General features: G+C 39.9%; 1 protein-coding gene across 1 annotated transcript; it reads left to right on the forward strand.

The window, feature by feature from the left end:
* The first annotated feature begins 14,419 nt into the window (after nt 1–14,419).
* LOC119235567 (small proline-rich protein 2E-like) lies at nt 14,420–15,193 on the forward strand. Its single transcript, XM_037498998.1, has 3 exons — nt 14,420–14,467; nt 14,714–14,811; nt 15,121–15,193. The coding sequence occupies exons 1-3, from the start codon at nt 14,420–14,422 to the stop codon at nt 15,191–15,193; spliced, it is 219 nt and encodes a 72-aa protein (XP_037354895.1).
* The last annotated feature ends 6,344 nt before the right edge of the window (nt 15,194–21,537 follow it).

Raw genomic sequence — 21,537 nt, forward strand, 5'->3', positions numbered from 1 at the left:
GGTCAGGAGAAGAAGAAAGCATAAATCCTAAAATACATATCTAGAAGAAAAGACTAGTTTGTTTCTAGTTATCCCCATTTTTCAAAAATGAAAGTCTTTACACTGGATAAAAAAAGAGAAAGTGAGGGAACCACGTGATTTCTGTGGAGTCAGTTGCAGCTATTTATGGCTGTATTTTTTTAAAATAAATTTTATTTTTATATTCCCCATACAATTGCAACCCCCTTATTTTGACCCCAATCCCTCCCCGCCCCACCCTCTACCTCCCATAGAGTGTCTCTGGTTCATAGTTTTTTCTTGATTTTGATTTTCACTTTCTTATAGTTATTCATTTTCCTGGTCCCTTATTTAAGTTTTCTAGATTCCTGCTATGAGTGAGACCATCCAGTATTTTTATTTTTCTTTCTGGCTTATTTCGCTGAGCATGATCCCTTCCAGCACCATCCATGTTGCTGCAAATTGCATGTGTTTATCTTTTTTGAATGCTGAGTAATATTCCATGGTGTATATGTACCACATCTTCTTCATCCAGTCATCTATTTTTGGGCATTTGGGCTGTTTCCAAAGCTTAGCTATTGTAAACAGTGCTGCTATAAACATAGGGGTGCAGGTGCTCTTTGGACTTGATGTTTCTGTGTCCTAGGAGTGGAATTGCTGGATCATATGGAAGCTCTATGTTTAGTAGGTCCAGAAATCTCCACACATCTCTCCATAGTGGTTGGACCAGTTTTCTCTCCACATCCTCGCCAACCAAAAATTAAAATTTGTTCATTAAATCATGTTTGATGCATGATTGAAGTCATACAGGAAGTTAAACATCCCTAAAAATATTTTTTTACATTAAAATGCAGTGTTAGTGTAAATCCTCCCTCTTAGGAGGAACAAAAATGCATAAGTAGAAAAAATAGTAAAACGTTTTACTGAAAGTCTAGTTTTGGGGGGAAAAAATTCATGAAGCCATTGATTACTGCATTTATCACTCACATTTAAAAAGGCACTTAGCATTTTCTAAGTGCCCAGGACATGTTTATTATGGAGATTGTTCACGTTGCTTTTTTGTTTAAAACTTTGAAAGCATTTAAACATCTTCTGATTTACTTTTATTTATCAAGATACTGTTTCCCTTTCATTACAGATCTTGTTAAAAATGTATTCCTTGAAAAATTTGGATTCTTCTTAACATTAACCTTGACATTTGTACTATGATGTTCTTAATATATTGAAAACATATAAAGAAAAAAAATAAGAAGCTTTATAGGAGACCAATATTCTTGTCATACCTGATTCGTAACACAGAATAAAGACTAAATAAGAAATATTGGCAGTTTTGAATTACTTCCAGTAGATTTTTCCATAATGTAATAGAAAGTAAAATGGTTATTTTTTTTAAAAAGTTTTATTTATTTATGCATACAAGAAAAAGGGTGTAAGCCAGAGGGATGGGGGAGTGGGGGCAGGGTGAGAGGATTCATCAGAGAGAGTGGGGGGTAGAACTGGCAGATGTACTAAAATACGCTGCTGAGGGGAGCAGCGGGAGAGGCAGGAGAGGTCTTCTGCACCATATGGGTTGCGACCTGGCTGGCCGGGGATCCAACTCATGCTGCAGTGGCTGCAGATAGCTTCACAGTGCTGTGCTTACCCCTTGCGCCACCAGGGAATTCCCTAAAACATTTCTTCTATCCCTCCTACCTTCCTTTTCTCTCTCCCTACATTTTATGCTTCTTTCTTTTCTTCTTTTCATTTAATAAGTGGCTGGTGTGTCCATGGATTCCACACAGCAAGCAGTGTGGGACTAAGAAAGTTACAACAAACAAGGTAGAAACAAGCTTTCTTTCCCGGTTAAACAACAAAATTCTAAGTTAAATACTCAGAGAGGAGAGGCCATACATAATCAATACCTCCTTTGCCTGCAATGACAAACATTTTCCATTTCCTTCTATCATAAACAGAATAAAGCTGCACAATAGGGACCTCCACGTGAGGTGGAATAGAGTCAGTTCTCTGCCAAGCTGTCTGGAGAGACACAAGTTAGTAATGGTTCCCCGGAGCTGCCCTATCAATTTACCCAGTTAGTGGGTCCAAAAGGAGAGACCAGACATAGAAAGAAGTGTGCTCTTGGCTGGGGAGTAAGAGCTTTCACTGTACCCTTGAACAAGAAAGACATTTCTGAGTTAGAACTGACCCCTCGGCTGAGACTGTCCCTAGTGGAGCCAGGAAGCCTGTGTTTCACACTTAGATTAATGTGAGCATTTAATTTTAATCTCTGAAGGTTTTTATATGCAGCCAGAAGACATATGCACATGTCTGACAGATGTTACTCATCAGCTACAGGACTTTGATCTACCTCCCAAATTACACTTACAGGGTCTAACACATAACATCTTGTCTTGGAATTTTGGCTTGTTCGTGGCAGGTGCCCACCAGAATACATGCTGTATTCTCACACATTTTATTTATTATCCCTTTAATCCGGTGCAAAAGAGCCCTGGGAGAGAAGGAAACAACACTAGAGATGTGTCCCAACCACTTGTAGTCCACTGTGAGAATAATGGACTCTGTATCTTTATATGATGCTTCTGAGGAGCTGGGAACTTGTACTATAAACTGGGTAAATGAAGGTAAAAAGTGCAGAAGAAGAAGCCAAGCTCTGAAACCTGGAGAGTTCTGTCTTTTTCACAGTCTGGGTGTGAGATAGTCGCAGAGAGTTATCTATTTGGGGCTTCCGTTTCATGCTCTGTAATGTGCTCCCAGTGTTTGAACCAAAGGTCTTTGAAATTCCTTCTACTTGGAATATCATACTTTCCCACTAATTTAACATCTATCAATGTTTGGGATCTATAGATATCTCCATCCATCCATCCATCCATCCATCCTTTCATCCATCCATCCATCCATCATTGGTCCATCTATCTTTTCCCTCTAAGTCTTACAATGAAAGTGATTGGATTCAAACATGCTAGATTTCATTTGAGCTCTATTGGGGACCCAGGGATGGATGTCCCTCCTGCTAGGCAGAACCTTTTTTTTTTTTTTTATTATTCTAGTTCAACTACTTTCCTTTCCAAATATTTTTTATTTTTCTAGCATTTACCTCTCTAGACTTTCTGATATCCTTTTAGCCCTCTTAGCCCTCCTCCTTATCCACTACCCGTTTCAATTACCTAAAAGAATCCAGCCAATAGTAGGCAGTGAGGGCTGAACATAAGGAAGGAGAGGGAAAGCGATTATTTTTGTTCTTGTCATACAGATGGTAAAATTTTATTCCTCCCAGAATTGTTGTTGGGAAGCTCATTTACAATAAAAATTTTAGGAATCTAAAAACATGTATTTATTCTACCAGTATTAAATCAACACCTAATATGTTCCAGGTCTTGGAATGTGTGTCTCAAATATAAAATGAAGACGTAGTTTTCAGGTTTGAAGGAGAAGCAGATGAGTGGAAAGTCCACTAACTGCAGATGAATAGGGTAAGCAAAACTCAGAGTGTTTTGGGAGACTCTGAGTGGGTGTCGGGGTTGTACCTCTCAGTGAAGGATCCTGAAAGGTTTTTCACTGAAGTAATGGCTTTTTTGAGCATTGTGTAGATAGTAGCCAGATAAAAAGAGTGAACAGATGCACTGAGGAGAGAAAAAATGATGTATGAGGAATATTATGGGAAGTTTGATATTGTTAACAGTATGTAGTTCAAAGCATGGGATAAGGAGGGATGAGGCTGGAGGGAAAGGAAGAATTGGACCTTTCTTATGCTGGTAGGCTAAAGTATTTTAAGCACACGAGTGACATATTGAGATTTGACTTTTTAATGGATCTCTCTGACTGCAATGCGGAAGATGGGTTTGGATCAAGTAAGACTAGGGAAGAGAGATATGTTACCAAGGTATGGTAATAACCTATCAGAATTGAGGAGGCGCTGAACTAGGGCCATGACAGTTAGCATAGAAAGGGGTGAAATAGATTCCAGAAATATTCAGGCTATCAAACTGGCATGACAGAGTGTTTGATTGGATAAGTAGTTGTTGGTAGAAGAAATAAAGTCAAGATAACTCAAATTGCTGAGTGCTTGGAAGTGTACAAGACAAGAGCAATTTCGGTAGAAAGGTGGAGCTGAGCCAGCCTGTCATGGATAATTCAAATATGGAGCAGAGGAGGCAGCAAGTGAAGAACAAGGGGTGGGAACTATCCTAAGAAGGGCCAAGGAAATGGACTGTCACCACATAGGATCTCAAGTTCGAGACAGGTTTTAGAGTGAGAGGGACTTTAGCTTCCTCCAGGCTGATAGTGATTTGCCTCAACACAGGATAAGTTGAGTAGACAGAGAACTTAGTTGGCTGAGAGAGCAAAGCTTTGGAGTAAGAGAGATGGGGTCACTGATGTGGTTGGCTGGGTTGGTGCTGCGTGAGGCTGTTTGGAGTATGCCAGGGTGTTGGTTTAAATGAACTCATGCAGGGCCTCCCCGGTGGCGCAGCGGTTGAGCGCTGGGTTGCGAAGCTGCCCGCGGCCTCTGCGACGCTGGTTCGATCCCCGGCTGCTCCCCGGCCACCGGAGGAGGGTCCCACATGGTGCGCAGACCCCTCCTGCCGCCCGCTGCTCCCCTCAGCAGTGTACTTCGGTTCTTCTGCCTGCTCTGCTCCCTGCCCTGGCTCTGGTGAATTCTCTCACCCTCCCGCGCTTCTGACTGTTACCCAGTGCATGTATAAACAAAACAAACAAACAAATAAATAAATAAAAACATGCCTCTATTTGGAAAAAAAAAAATGAACTCATGCACAAGGGGCTATGGTGATGGTTCATGGGTGAACTTGTGGAGGGAATTTTATGGGGAATGCACACTGATGTAAAAGATATAAATAAAAAATAAGTTATATATATATATATATATATACATACATATGTAACAAACATGCTCATGTTCAAAAAAGGCATCAAGCGGTGTGAAAGCAATGGAATGAAAAATGGCAGTTGTTCCAGCTCCATTTCCAGTCTTTCCTGGTCACTGAAGCATTTTTTATTTGTAATATTTTTGTTTTATCAATTTTATGTAATCTATTTATTCACTTCTTTGAAAACTGAGTATTTGCATCTCAGCAATATCGTTACTCTCCTCCATATTTTCAAAATTATAGTTTTAGTTCTTATATGGCTTATTCTTACAGATTTAAACATTGTAGTATATTTTTGCTCCATAAAATTTAGAGCTTCCTTGACTTCCCAATTAAAGAGGTGAGGATATTAATGCTTCTGCTTTTTCACCATCCCCCAAATTGTGGCAGCTATGCTCTTACATTGTCATGATTAATAGCATTTGCCTTGTGTACTGTATCTACAACCAAGTCTTACGTATTTTTTCCATATTGATTAAAAAATGTGGACACCATTGAAGAGAAGTTTCTGTTGTTGGGCCTATAGCAGAGTGTTTGTGATCCCAGGCCCTGTGGTCAAGTTTATCCATGGTTCTGCTTCTTCGTGACTATGTGACTGTAGGGACAGGATGAGCACTGAGCAGGTTTTCTATGATCCAGCAGATGGGTAAAGGAGAGGCATCCTGGAGCTCTTGGTGGCTTTCTCAGGCTTTTATTGAGCTTTACATGCATTGCAGCAACCAGGTACATGGCAGACAGGAGTGCTAGGGGGCCAGGAGGCTGGAAGGCCTCTAAGCCCCCCGACAAATCTTCACTCTTGGCTTCTCTGGCTTCTTTTCTCCCCTTCTTTCTCCTGCCTCTCCTCCTGCTTTTGCTTCTCTTTGGGACTATCGCAATACCCCTCCCATGACCCACAGAAGTAAACAAGACAGTTTGCAACAATACAACAACTGCATGTGCCCCATCAGGTAGGGCCATCCTAATGGTGGGAGGGCAGAAAAGCCTGAAAAACCATTTACCCTATAGTGACCTTGGGTAATTTACTTACCCTTTTAGTCTGAATTTGCTCAAGGTTGAAGTGGGAATAATAGTACGTGTCTCACAGTCCTCTTTTGAGCATGAAATTCACAAGTACATAAAGCCTCTAGGACTGTGTGTTGCTCCCAGAAGCACAATGAATATCACATGTTACTGTGAGCATATATGCACTGTTCACGCTATGATCAAGCAATTGGTTAGTACTAACAAGTATGAAACTATGAATTTAATAATGCTTTGTACCATGTAAAGAAATAACATTTTTGGGCCTCCCCGGTGGTGCAGCGGTTGAGCGCTGGGTTGTGAAACTGCGCACGGCCTCTGCGACGCCGGTTCGATTCCCGGCTGCTCCCGGGCCACCAGAGGAGGGTCCCGCATGGCTCACAGACCTCTCCTGCCGCCCGCTGCTCCCCTCAGCAATGTACTTCGGTCCTTCTGCCTGCTCTGCTCCCCGCTCTGGCTCTGGTGAATTCTCTCACCCTCCCGCGCTTCTGACTGCACCCAGTGCTTGTATAAACCAAACAAACAAACAAACAAATAAATAAATAAGTAAAAACATGCCTCTATTAAAAAAAAAAGAAATAACATTTTTAATATTAAGATAACCTTACAGTTTACTTCAAATATAGCCGATGCCTGTCCTGTATTAAAGTTTTGTTTAGCATTGTAAGTTGTCTCCTTCTCCTCCTCCATCTTTTGGGAAATTAAAGTATCACTATGTCAAGTGGCATGCCCTTTCTAGCTCAGGAGAAGCAATTATTGGCAGAGTTTACAAATCACAACTTGACTGTTTGGCTGATTGTCTGGTCTTGAGAAAGTGATGAAGAAAATGCTAATAACTAGGATTAAATTTTAAAGTTTGTAGTATCTGAGACTCTTCAGTTATGAATGGCAATCTCTAGACAGACATTTTCCCCCACCAGATTACTGGGTGGTAGCCTTAGCTGCTCACCGGTGCTTACATCTTAAAATTAACTAGACTTTTACTTTTTCTCTTTTGTATTAGATATATTTTTTAATTGGCAGTATTGCTACTCAAGTCGCTCAAAATTGTCTTTGGGTAGAATCTGGTTGATCTGTCGGTCTCCCAAGCAGTTGTCACCATAGGGCAATTCCCTTAATTACTCTCATTTATGCCCATAGCTTTTTGTATTTCAAGTCTTTCCCATGTTGGCTTTTTAACCCTTTATTTATTTATTTATTTTTTTAAAAGATTTATTTATTTATTTATACAAGCACTGGGTATAGTCAGAAGCATGGGAGGGTGAGAGAATTCACCAGAGCAGGGAGCAGAGCAGGCAGAAGGACCCAAGTACACTGCTGAGGGGAGCAGCGGGCGGCAGGAGAGGTCTGCGCGCCATGTGGGACCCTCCTCCGGTGGCCGGGGAGCAGCCGGGGATTGAACCGGCGCCGCAGAGCCTGCGGGCAGCTTCGCAACCCAGCGCTCTACCGCTGCGCCACCAGGGAGGCCCTTTAACCCTTTATTGTTAGAGCAAAACCTGAGGAAGCTACATCAGAAAAGATAAATGTGGATTTTTTTATTTCTGGAAATTAGATTATTTTTCATTCGTATTTGATTAACAACATATAGGTTTAAAAAATTTTTCCCTTGGAATTTTGAAGCTATGGCTTCTGGGTCTTCTAGCACACATATTTGCTAATGATATCTTTTTTTGTTCTTTGCTTACTTAGTCTTGAAATGATGTACAAGTTATCTCCACCCCAACCTTTCTCACTCAGCAGTTGCATCAACAGAAATATCTGGTAATTACATTCCTAACATTCTGGGCCTATTTTTATCCACTGTTCTCTGTTACTGCATTTCTGCTAATTTTGTTTCTGGGGTGAGCTAGTAGAATCTTTTAATACACTGATATCACCGCGAGATAGAAATCTGATCAGGGACCATTTGAAGAGAAGCTTTCACACTGTACCTCAGGAATCTTCAAGGGCCTTGAGCAGTGGCTCGGAGTTCTACCTCCATTCCCTTGGGAAGAGGTAGATTTCACCCCATGTCCCAGGCATTTATGTTTCAGCCATGATGCTGTTTCATTTCCAGATACCCACCACCTCTTCTGTATTCACTTTATGTCAAAGAGGAACCATGTCAGGATACTGGCTTATGGCGGGGAGAAGCAGCAGCCTTGCCAGCAATGACACAGGAGGTTAGGAGAGTGTCACTCATGTGGTAGAGTTGTCAGGGAGACCGGCACATAGGCCCAGACTGTCCTTGACAGATTGAAAATGTAGTGAAATCTGAAAACCAAGGACAAATCTGGATATGCCTTCGAGCCATCCTATTAAATCCCTTTATTGTACAGATGAGGACAATGACCCTAATAGTAAGGATTTTATCTAAAAATCACAACTGGGACAAGGTCTCAGACATTTCTTATCAAGTATCCAGAGGATGACCACACTTTTTGAATCAAAAGAATTAAAAATATTTTGAAATAAATTTTTACTGAAGTAACATTGCATTATAACATTATCTAAGTCCAGGTGTGCATCATTATAAATCAACTTCTGTATCTACTGTATTAAGTTCACCACTAATAGTACAATTCTATACTCTCTTATAGGATTGACCCCATTTACCCAATTTACCCCTTACCTCCCATTTTCTTCTGGTAACCACCAATTTGATCTTTTTGTCTAAAACTTCAATTTTGTTTCATTTAATTCATCCAATTTCTCTATATGCCACATATGAGTGAAATCACACAGTATTCGTCTTTCTCCATGTGATTTATTTCACTTAGCATAATCCCCTCTAGCAGGACTAATTTTTTAATGATTATTCCTTAATTTATAAAAGAGAATAGAAAATAATCTGATGATCTTAGAAATAACCTGATGCTCTTAGATTCATATCATTGATGCCTCCCAGAAGTGACTCTGTAGAATGCTGAGCTTTTTTATTCTTCTGGGCTCCACTTGCCTCATTAATAAAGGAAGGCAGTGTTGGACTCCATTATCTTGCAGTCTCTATTCATTTCAAATTCTATTATTTTCTCTGGAACTTAGGAACATGTTTAGTACCAAGTCATTTTAAGTTATTATTCAAAATGGAAATAATTTTATTGGAAACATAAGGTACTAGACTATAAATGCTCGATCAAATTGCAATGAAATGGCCCTTGGGAAATAGAATCATCTCTTTTTTCTCTGCTCCTCTTTCCATGCCTCTATTCTCTCTCCCCTCTCTCTTTTCCTCTCCCTCCCTCCCTTATTTCTTTGATTCTAATAAAATGACTCTGGCCTTTCAAAATCTTTTCCCAAACTAGGAATTTGGAACCAGATCTTTCAGCCATGTGATTTCTAGTCTTCAAGAGTTGTTTTACTAAGCTTATTATTTATCTTATTTAGACCTTATAAAAACTTTTGTGATCAAAGCACTGTTACTGCATTTTTTGTTTTTGTCATAAGGAAACAGAAAATTGGTCAAAGCTATGCACTTATTAAGACGAAGAGACTGGGTTGAAATTCATTGATTGTGTTTATACAACGACAATTTGCTAATAATGTTTGCTCATATTTCTTCATTTAAAACTTACATTTATCATTTATCAGTTCTCTGTTATTATTATGATTTTATTTAAAGACATTTAAATATTTAAACATTTTAAATAGGTAAAAAATACACATGATACAAAAATTCAAAAGGTACAGAAAGGATCATCCAGTGAAGATTTAGAATCCCCTCCTGTCTTGGGCCTTCCTGATGGTGCAGCGGTTGAGCACTGGGCTGCGAAGCTGCCCACAATTCTACAGCGCCAGTTCAATCCCTGGCTGCTGGCGAGGGTCCCACATGGTACGCAGACCTCTCCTGCCATGCCTGCTGCTCCCCTCAGCAGTGTATTTTGTCAGTCTGCCTGTTCTGCTCCCCGCTCTGGCTCTGGTGAATTCTCTCACTTTCCTGCGCTTCTGACTGTATCCAGTGCTTATATAAATAAATAATTCTTAAAAAAAAAAAAAAAAGAATCCCTTCCTGTCTTGTCACCTCCAGTACTCAACCTCTCTCCTGGAGAGCCATTAGCCTTGTAGTAAAACCTAACAAATCTTTGTGTAGATCTTACACTATCTTCAGAGAAGATCCTCCTTAATTTGCACAGAATGTGAGGATCACCTGTCCTTCAGTGATTTCCTCCATGTATCAAGAAATAGTCATCACTCATTCTAAAGTTGGCAAACTTCATCAAGCATTCTTAAGAAAGTTTCATCCTCCTTCAGTTTATCAAACATAATTAATCCAAATAATTTATTGCTAAAAATTACCTTGGACTCTATTAGTAATTCACCAGGCAAAGACAAGCAAGTCTAAAATTTTGTTGGTAGAACTGTTTCAAATCACACAATCTTTAGATAATTCCCTTACACCAGTAGGCAACACCTCTAATCCTTAGGATTTCAACAGGGAAAACAATGTCGTGTGGCACCGCACCCATCCCAGGAACATCCCTGTTCCTTCTGGCATCCAGGAGATATGTCAGTGTCCTAATAGTGATCAAGGTGACTCCATTGCTGAATCTCAGCCTAGGCAGGGACAGCTGGCCTCATGCTTTCCTTCTGAGATGCTGAGAAAGATCATGAGGAGGGCTCAGTGGGAGAAGGTCCTACCTCCTCAAATCCCCAGATTAAGTTGCCATTTTTTTTTTTTTCTGTCCCAGTCCGATAAAGTTAGGGATTGTGGATGCTGCCCAGCATTCTTCTTGGAATGAGATGAAGGCGTGAAATCCTCCCTCAGGCAGTGGGTAGGGCTCTTCTCACCAGTGAGAAGGCGTGATGCTGAGATGCAACAATCAGCCGCCCTCTAATTAGCATGGATGTCAGGGAGAAGAAAGAGGAGCCAGATGAGGATTTTAGCTGCATGGGTCTTAAACTCTACACAGTGCCATTCTTTAGCGCATTTTTGGACATTTGACATGATTAGTAATCATGACTAGGTATTTGTTATTCTTAATAGTTTTTCCACATTTTGGGATTTGCATTTCTTTCCTTTTGAAAAGTATTTGTTGTGAGAAGAACTCCACATGAGATCTATGGTCTTCACAGATTTTTTTTAAGTGTACAATACAGTCATTGTTGTGTATGGGCCCTATGTTGCACAGCAGAGCTCCAAAATTTATTCATTTGCATAACTGAAATTTTGTATTGTTGATTGATTAGCAACTCTCTGTTTTCCCTAAGGCCAGGTCTTGGCAACCACCTTCTAATTCTTTATGTCCATGAGTTTGACTATTTTACATTCCTCATATAAGGAGAATCATGCAGTATTTATCTCTACATCTGGCTTATTTCTCTTGGTAGAATATCTTCCAGGTTTATCCATGTTTTCTCCAATGACAGATTTCCTTCTTGTTTAAGGCTGAGCATTTCATTGTGTGTGTGTGTGTGATACACAATATGATACATATTTTCTTTATCCACTCATCTGCTGTTGGGTATTTAGGTTGTCTTCACGTTTTGGCTAATGTGAATAAGCTGCAAGGGGAGTGTTAATGTATCTTCAATATCCTGATTTAAGTTGGATAAATACCCAAATGTTGGATTGCAGGATCCTATGGTAGTTCTGTTTTTAATTCTTTGAGAAACCCTCATACTCTTTTCCACAGTGGTCACATGATTTTTCATCCTTACCAACAGTGTACAAACATTCCCTTTTCTCCACAGCCTCACCAACATTTGTTATTGTCTTTACTATTTTTGATAATCACTATACTAAAAGGTGTGCGGTGATATCTCATTGTGCTTTTGATTTACCTTTTCCTGGTGAGTAGTAATGTTAAGCACTTTTTCATGTGCTCTTTGGCCATTTGTACGTCTCCTTTGGAGAAATATCTATTCAAGTCCTTTGCCCATTTGAAAGTGAAGGAAGGGGGCCCATTAAAAAGTGGTGGCGCAGGCAGTTGAGTGCAATGCTGTGAAGCTGTCCGCAGCCTCTGCAGCGCTGGTTCAATCCCCGCCGGCCAGCAAAGGTCCCTCATGGCGTGGCAGACCTCTTCTGTCATGCCCGTTGCTCCCCTCAGCAGTGTATTTTATCAGTCTGCCTGTTCTGCTCCCTGCTCTGTCTCTGGTGAATTTTCTGTACCCCGTTTCTTGTATAAATAAATAAATAAAATCTTTAAAAAAAAGAAGGAAGAATATATATATATATATGTATATGTATTATATAATTTGCTATGTATTAAAGAAAATATTATTTGTTATATATAATACATTTGCTGTATAAGGATATATATATGTAAATATTTGCTGCTGAGTTGTAGGAGTTCCTTATATCTTTTGGAAAATTAATCTCTTATCAGATATAGGGAAAGCTCACACATTTTTGAAGACCTACCATGTAATCTGTTTTATATAGGCATTTGTTTGCATTTTTGCAGTAAACTTTGAGGCAGATATAGTTCTTACTTCTAATTTTCAGTGAAGTTAGACGATATTTAAAGTTTCTTAGTAGGTGCTTGCATATGCCTATAGCCCAGGCATTCAAGTTTCCCCCTAGGAGGCAGAATGAGTACTATTAGCCAAAATGTTATTATGATTTAACAAATTACACTAGGAAATTGTCAATGGTTTCTGTGTCAGTCATATTTTATTTACTTAAATAAAGGTACCCATGAATTGAATGGTATACATAAAACTTTTGGATCATCACTTCTTGAGTATACTAAGAAAATCTGAAAATCCCACTAAAAACCATTATAAAACAGAAGGCCTGATAAAGATTCAATTGATTTTTGTAGGGGAAAATTGCACATGATATTAGGGGAGTATGAATGAGTGGAAGAGAAATAGGTGTAGTCCAGCCATTGAGTCAGTTTTGAAGAAAATGAGAGAAGACAAATTTGGGTTTCTAGTTGACTATAAGTCATTCAATCCTGAGGGCCACAGAGACCAGATCAGTGTGTAAATCTGCAAATATGAAACTTTAGGGAGGGGCCCCAGTCTGTGTATGGCCTAGAAAACAGAAGGATGATGCTGTCCTGTTCAAACCCATTAAAGGAGTCATGTGAAACACACCCAGCGTGGGACCGTCAGCATCCAGGAAACCAAGATAAGACTTTGTGGCTCTGTTCAAGCCAATTAATTGCCTAGAAAAATCTAACAATAAGTAGGACATGGTAAAAGAGCAGTAAGTTGTAAATAAAAACTGTGGATCAGGGTTAAGGTTTGGTTCTTCTGGTGAGATATGGTCAGGCTGCAAGGCTGGCACACACTGGTCTCATTATCAAAGGGAACAAAGCCAGATGTTGGGCAGGCGCAACCTAATGGGGTAGTAAATTTTCCATATGGATGCTGGGGAGGCTGGAGATGGGGGCAGCATCATAGTTGTCCAAGAATTTCTCATGCTTCCTAATTGCTACATGACACTGGCATGGGGACTATGGCCCCACGTGAATTGCTGTGCACTTCCCAGTGAGGGGTGAGGAGGATTGAGGACAAGGAAGTTTCGTGGTATCAGTGTGAGTGTGCAGGTCATTTTGGAGATTGCATGCACGTGGTATTTGGGTTGGGAAATAAGTGCATCATCATCTGTCCTTTATAAAAGGACTCCCCACCACACCAGTGCTATCCTCTTGACGCTCGGTCATTGATCTTCTTTAGTACCTCTGGTGAGTACAGATCTTAGAGGTTTTTCTTGGCGCTTGGGTGGTGTTAGGATTTAAGCCGGGACAGAAGTGTCTACTCTATAACTCTAGACTCTGAAAACTATTGTGGTTACCAGAGGGGAGGTGTAGGGAGGAGTTAAGAGTCACGTGATACTGTATTTGCACTGGAGTTCAGGAGGAGGGCGATTGAAGCATGTGCACCTGCTGAGGTGTAGAATTGTACTCCCCAAGTTTTGTAAATGAATGGCAAGTCAATAAAGTTTGGTAAGAAAAGAAAGACAGACTATTTTAACCAATTAATGATCAGGTATGGAGAAAAGAAGATAATGGGTTTGGGGGTGAATTTTTGCTGCTGTTTGTAGGTGACCTTGAAAGTGCAGAGAAAATGGGGTCAGAAGTATGATTTTTAACTGAAGGAGAGGAAGAAGGACATGATACTCTCTGTTGCTTGCTCTGCATCAGGTCCAAATGCATCCCTCTCCGAGTCCATCCTCTTGAGAGCTGGGTTTGAGCCTTCCCGTCCTCAAAAGGCCGAGGCTCAGAACGACTATCGGGGCAGTCAGACCAGCAACACAGTCTCTTGGGAGATAGGAGGAAAGGCTTGTTTTGGGTCTGACTGGAATTTTGATATCTTTGCTCTAGCCCAGATAATGTTTATTATATTTACATGTCACTGAAGAGGTAATTTTGTCTTTAGAAAATGATAGGAGAGATTCTCCAGAAAAGATTGAAGAGTTGAGGGTAGGAGGTGCTAAAAGGGAGGGTGAAAAACTGCACAAAATCATAAAGGCTGCATTGGGGATCAGAGAGTCCTTAGGCACTGAGGGTGGATGGCAGTCATTTTCCATCTCTCCCTCTCTTATGACATTGTTGTCATTTTCTTTTTCAGACTCCTTGAGCCCAAGAAAGATGTCTTACCAGCAGGAACAGTGCAAGCAGCCCTGCCAGCTCCCTCCTGTGTTCATGACTAAGGGCTCACGGCCATGCCCACCTCCACACTGCCCACAGCCATGGAGACCTCTGCAGTGCCAGGAGTCATGTCCACAGCCCAAGTGCCAGGAGCCTTGTCCACCTCCTCCACAGTGCTCACAACCATGCCAACCTCTACAGTGCCAGGAGCTGTGTCCACAGCCCAAGTGCCAGGAGCCTTGTCCACCTCCTCCACAGTGCTCACAACCATGCCAACCTCTACAGTGCCAGGAGCCGTGTCCACAGCCCAAGTGCCAGGGGCCATGTCCATCTCCACAGTGCCCACAGCCATGCCCATCTCCACAGTGCCCACAGCCATGCCAACCTCTACAGTGCCAGGAGCCATGCCCACCTCCACAGTGCCAGGAGTGTTGCCCGCCTCCACAATGCCCACAGCCATGCCCACAGCCATGCCCACAGCCATGCCAACCTCTACAGTGCCAGGAGCCATGTCCACAGCCTAAGTGCCAGGAGTACTGCCCACCTCCACAGTGCCCACAGCCATGCCCACAGCCATGCCAACCTCTACAGTGCCAGGAGCCATGTCCATTGCCTAAGTGCCAGGAGTACTGCCCGCCTCCACAGTGTCCAGAGCAATGTCTACCTCCTCCATGCCCACCTGTGCAGTGCTCATTTTCCCCATGCCAGCAGAAATGTCCTCCGTTGCAGCCTTGCCAACCCTGCCAGCAGATGTTTCCACCCAAGGGCAAGTAACAGCTGTGGAATTCATCATGACCATGAGCAAGAAGATCCAGGCTCTGCTTAGTCCCTTCAGCCATGGTGATGGGTTGCATCTTCCCTAACCTCCTGCCTGGTGTCACAGCTGGTGGAGAAGAAGGCTTTGTTCCCGAAGCTGCATTATGTTGTGGGAAGATGAACAGCAATATCAACTCCCAATATGTTTTGCTATCTTCTGTCTATGATCTGGGTGGTGATCTCTATCCTGTGTGCACTTCACTGCTGTGTCTATTCTTTTGCTTCTGCAATAAAGCACATGTTTCATGGTCAAACCCACATCGTTTTTGTTTGCATTTTGTGTTTTACGTCTCTTCTGTCAACCACATTTCATTTCTATTGAATTTTAGAGTCATGCTTTTCCATTGCTGAATTCAGTTTTGCCTGAAATGTGTCTTTTGGATTGGGTACATCACATAACTCTCTTTTGTTGGTTTTAAACTCATTTCTATTCCTTTTTAGCTTGTTTGTCCCTGAAAAGAATGAAAGGATAATTAGGTGTATAAGCTTCAGTTTTTTTTATCTGTAAAATGTAAGAAAGAATGCATGCACCTCAGTACAGAAATTAATTTATTATTTATTATAAATTAATTTATTATAGCTTCTATAAACTTATAGGGATTAATTTATCCACAAATATTTCCTATTTATTTATCATGTGCCAAGGAGTCTTATATGTGCATGGGATAAGGTAGTAGTGACTAAAAGTCCTTTTGCTTAAAGTCTAAATTCTTGAGAGGATTTTACGCACACAACAACACATACACATACATATGTAAGACAAGGGTGTATTTTATTTTATTTTATTTTTATTCTTATTTTTATTTTTTTGTGTGGGACCCTCGCCGGTGGCCGGGGATCGAACTGGCGCTGCAGAGGCTGCGGGCAGCCTCGCAACCCAGTGCTCAACCGCTGTGCCACCAGGGGAGGCCCGACAAGGGTATATTTTAGAGAAGGATTGTAGAAAGGCTCTTCACAAATGGATTTTTGGGCAAAGACCTGAATAACTAGAAGTGAGCCTCAAATGTATCTGGAGTAGATTGTTGCAATGAGAGGAATTGGTGAACTCTAAGGCAGAGAGAATGCTGTCAAGGGGACTCCTGCACAGGAGGTCAGAAAAGGTGGGTTTTGAAGACATAGTGACAATTTTGATACTTATTCTAAGTTTGATAGTGATAGATGCTGGTGGTGAAAGTCTTGAAGTTTATATCTGTGTGATTCCTAACATCATACATAATTTATTTTTGTAGTACTTGACTATAGTCTTTCAAAGATATTTTCAATAAAAAGTTAAAAGAGCTGAGAAATAAATAAAACCATTCTGTAAAGTGAACTTATTTTGAGAGGTTGATCCCAAGAGAAGATGGTCTTTTAGTTTTCATATCTTAAAGGGAAATCTACTTCATTAATAGTCATTAAATTAGAGCTAACAATATAGACAGGGAATTTTGTTCTTATTGTGTTCCAAACCCTCAAAACAATGTTGGAGGGTAGACTTACACTCTTGAAAAAAAACTCTGACTTAGTGTTGATGGATTGTTTCCTCCCATTTTGTCTTTGAGAATAACAATAGCATAAGGAGCCTTTCATATCTTTTGGGAATATAATCACCATATTCAGAATGTTTGTAAACATTAGCTGTATAGGGTAAATGATTATAAAATCAGCACTCATGTAACCAACCCAAAGTCAAGAAAAACATACCAACTATTCAAAAGCCAGTTTCCCTCAATCCAATCATTTCACACTTTGCTACAGGTAAGCACCATTCTGACAATATTACCCTTCTCTTGTTTTTCTTTGTATATTTTAACTACTAATATTGAGGCATCTCTAAAAGCTATAGTTTTCAGTTTTTGAGATTCTATAAATGGAACCATACTACATACCAATCTTTTTTTGTCTTCCATCATTCAATCAGTCCAAATGGAGGGGGGAGGGTGGGGACAAAAGCAGAATTAAAGGGAATTGGAAAAAAGGAGAGGAGACAAAAGACATTTAAGAGATTTTGGATGCTCCTTTAAAATTCAGAATGAACCAAGCAGGAAAATTAGGTTCTGGAATTTAAAAAAAAAAAAAAAAAAGGTATAGATGAATACTAAATACAGTGTTTCCTGCAGGAAACGCTTCAATCTTGTTTAAGTTACACAGCCAGTCCACTTAATGTCGTCAATGTATAAAAAAGAGGTCCGGCAATAACACTGTTTAGGTGGCCTCACCGGGATTTTGTCTTTATTACATTCTAGAAATGATGTTAAATGAAGTATTTGAAGACCTGCTGTATATATAAGAGCTGGATACTCTTATGCAGCTTGCACTCTAAAGTTTCCATCACCAAAGAAGCCCCATGTTTTCTAACTAGTTGTGTTGAGAAAATGGCACTGGGTAGGTGGTAGTGGGGCTTATGGAGCTGGCGAAGCTACGTGACTGCCTAAATCCAGAGAAAGGATGGGAAAAGACAGGTCTCTGATGGAAGTGACAGGTCAATAGGAAAGCAATATGGAAACTCCCCTACACATATACAAAAGGATTTCAGAACAGGGTTGTGTGTATGTGTGTATAAGAAGAATTTTGTTAATATCTCCCAAAGGCAATATTAAAGTGGTTATCAATCCCTCTGTTCACGTGCTCACCACCTTTGGGCAGCTGGTGTGAGTTCTTGTATTTTTAGTTAAATGAAGGATATTTTAGATAATCAAAGTGAAGATTTGAACCCTGGAAGCAACCAAAGTGGTGTGAATCCTTGATATGGAAGCCGTTGTGGAGAAGCAGGACAATAATGTTCGTTAACAGCTTGTATCACTAATATCTTGTTGCTTTGAAGATTAAAATTTCTAGAATTTCCATCAACATGTTTTATGCTGCTTTGAGCATATATAGCCTTAAAAGAAATTCTTGAAAATGATGAAAAATAAAAAAAGGAAATTAAAATCATATCAGCTAGAGTAATCACTGTCAGCATTTTGGATATTTACTCAACATTTTTTCTTCAGTTTATACCTTTTATCTTTTAAATTTTTTATCTGGAGAAATTTCAGATATAAATAGAAGTACTAAATATCTCTATTACTCAAAATGATAACTGTTGATGTACTGTGATATTTGATTATAATTTTATATCATGTAATGATTTTTTAATTAAAAAATACACTTATACAGTTTCATTTAAAGGAGAAATAGAACTTTAAAGGAAGGGCTAACATAATGCTGACTATTTCCTTTTGCTTTCCTTCTCTCTCACTTCATTCCCAGAATCAAATAATACTAAGAGTGTCACACAGAGTTTTTCATTTTATTGCTATATGCCACTTTTATATATTTCATGTATATGTGTGCTCAAAGAAAATCTTGATTTGTGTGTTCATTTCTCTTTCCACACATGACATCTCTGTCTCTTTTATTTTCTCTCCCCATCTGTCCATCCATCCATCCATCCATCCACCCACCAATGGACTAAAAGAAGAAATGTCTACATTTTTGTCCTGTTGAAAAATGTCCACCTCTATTGTACCGGGGCCACCTCAAGAGGCTGGAGTCTATAGAACAATGGTCCTTGATCTCTGTGAAGAATTCTTGGGTGAGAAACAAAGGAAGGTCCAAACTGTCCAAAGATGACCCCTGTCTTGCTTGGGAGTTTCAGGAAGAAGGATCATGAGAAAGGGCCTGACTGCACTCCTTGTCTGTTAAGACACTTAATGGATAAGAGATTCAATAACCTTTGGTCCTTCATCTTCCCAAACACAAATGGCTCTGGCTAAATTAGCTCTGTAAAATTGAGGGATTATTTCAAAATTATGAACATTGTTTCTTCTTTATCAATTGACTAATTTGTTAGAAACCAACTTCCTTTAGCTAACTGAAAATATTAGAAATTAACCAGATGTCTTCATTCCTTTGTTAAGAAAAAAATGGTCATATAGTCTGTACATGTAATTTACCTATATAAGCCACGGCCAAAATCACCGAGGACAGGATCATTCACTCAGATCATTCACTCAGAGATCATTCACTCTGATGTTGGTCTGCACAGCTCTAGGCCTCCACTTGACTATGAGTAACCTCTTTTATATATTTCTCTTTTGCTAAACTTTGAATTTGCTTCACAGCAGCAATTATTTCAGTTGACACATCACATACACGTATACAAAATTATTATTCTTAAGTAACAGTAAACTTTTTGACTTATTCATTATTTTAATTAAAAGTGAACTTTCTGATTTATTCATAGTCACATATTTATAAGCACATCAAAATAGGTCAACCCTTCTCTACAGTTTTTCATGTGTGTGTTATGTGTGGGTAGCAAATACGAGGAAAAGGGAGAGAGAGGAGGTAGGGGAGACAGAGAAAAAGGAAAGAAAGAATGAATGATAGAAAGGGAGAAATCTGCCTGTTCTGGTCCCTGCTCTGTCTCTGGTGAATCCTCTCACCTTCCCGCACCTCTGGCCTGTACCCCGGTTCTTGTATGCATGAATAAACAAATCTTTAAAAAAAAATAAGAAAGAAAGGGGGAGAAAAAGTACAGGAGGTGCTTGTTCTCTCAGTGCCCCTGCCTGCCAGTAGACATGCTTCCTCTTTTAGGGGGCAATGCTGTGGAAGGGAGAGGCTGCTTTGGGTTCTCCTGGTCCAGCCTTCTGCAGGTTGGTGTGCCTGAACTTCTGGACTGGATCTTCTCTGCATTCCTGCCCCTTCTTTTGTGGTGGCTAAAGTTTCTGCCATGGCTGGCAGCAGAGTGCACAGTCCTTGCTACATAAAGCAGAACTGCTTCTTTATATTGGATCCTCTGGAACCAAGAGATTTTCCTGACCTTCTCCTAGGGAGGATTCCCCCTGCCTCAACTCCAATACAAGAAACAAGAAGTCTTTGCCCCTTTACCAGAAGCAGTGGGTCTGTGTTTATGTCTTTAGGATGAGAGGGTTTGCTTATGGTTGTTGCTTAGTGTAAGTGAACAATCTAGGAGCACCTTAGGGCTTCATGCCTCTCCCCCAGCCCCTGCAGGCAGTCTCCTCCTGCCTGCCTGTCCCACTGTATTCACTCTTGTTTTTTGCCAGGTTCTCAATCTCCCTCCTGAGCACAAACAGGAGTATCATGGAGAAGAACTGGGGAGTAAGTATGGACTCTCCTGTGCCAGGCTCTCCTTATTCCTGTTAATGATAATGGAAGGAAGGATTCCTTCCACCTGGTATGGTAGACCTACAGAAATATTTCAGCTGCTTTCTTCATAGCCCATTTTATATTGGGATCCTGCTGAGTATCTCATGGAGATTCTTCCCTCTTCTGGTGATAAACATCTCCTGTTTGGTAATATAAAGCCATCCTGGTTTGGGTAGTACGCACATATTGTAAGTTTCTTGCGCCAAGTGATCACCTGCTGTTTGCATGGTGCGAATGTGGGAGGTGTCCGGCTCCGTTTTAAACTCACAGACAAAATGTGAGGATGTGTGAGCTAGAATCATTTGTACATTTCTCAAAACCTTTTACTAGCTTCATTACATATATAACAGCAGTAGTTAGCCTCTTTTACGTTTCGATGAGATAAAACAAACTCATGATTTTATTAAACTATTCTAGGGAAATCTTTATGACATCAAAGTTCAGTTCATTATTTGGAGAAAAAAGCAATTGCCAAGGCAGAAAATCTGTATTTATCTAGCTGAACTTATCTATGAAAAATTCTGTGTGAATTCTATTTTTCTATTTTCTGTTCTCCTACTTTGTAGTCTAATTACTGATGCTAGATCTAGAAGTATTATAATTATAATCTGATATTCTGGGCTATTTGAAAGCATTTCAACTTTATTGACCAATAAAATCTTAACATATTTAAAGTGTACATGGTGGTGATTTAATAAATGTATACCTTGTAAGAGAATTACTTTCATGTAGCTAATTAATAAATCCATCATTTCACATAATTTTCTTCCCCCCTTTTTTGGTGAGAACATTTAAATTTTATTTTTTTTAGCAAATTTATTTACACAATACAATGTTATCAACTATAGCCACATGTTTCACATTCACCCTTCAGACATTATTCATCTTGTAGCTGAAAAGTTAGTACCCTTTACCCAATCTCTTCTTCCCTTCTCCCAAATCAGTGTCAATCCCTTTTCTATTCTCTGTTTTTTTGAGTTTGACTTATTATTTTTTAGATTCCATATACATGTGTCTTTCTCTGTTTGACTAATCTTATTTGGCATAATGTCCTCAAGAGTCATTCATGTTGTTTAAATGGCAGAATTACCTTCTTTCTCATAACTAAATAAATTCCATTGTGTGGATAGTAATGCAGATATTTATATATATTATATATAATGTATAAT

This window comes from Talpa occidentalis, unplaced genomic scaffold (genome assembly GCF_014898055.3).
Source record: "Talpa occidentalis isolate TD23 unplaced genomic scaffold, MPIMG_talOcc4v2.1 talOcc4.9, whole genome shotgun sequence".
Taxonomy (NCBI): domain Eukaryota; kingdom Metazoa; phylum Chordata; class Mammalia; order Eulipotyphla; family Talpidae; genus Talpa; species Talpa occidentalis.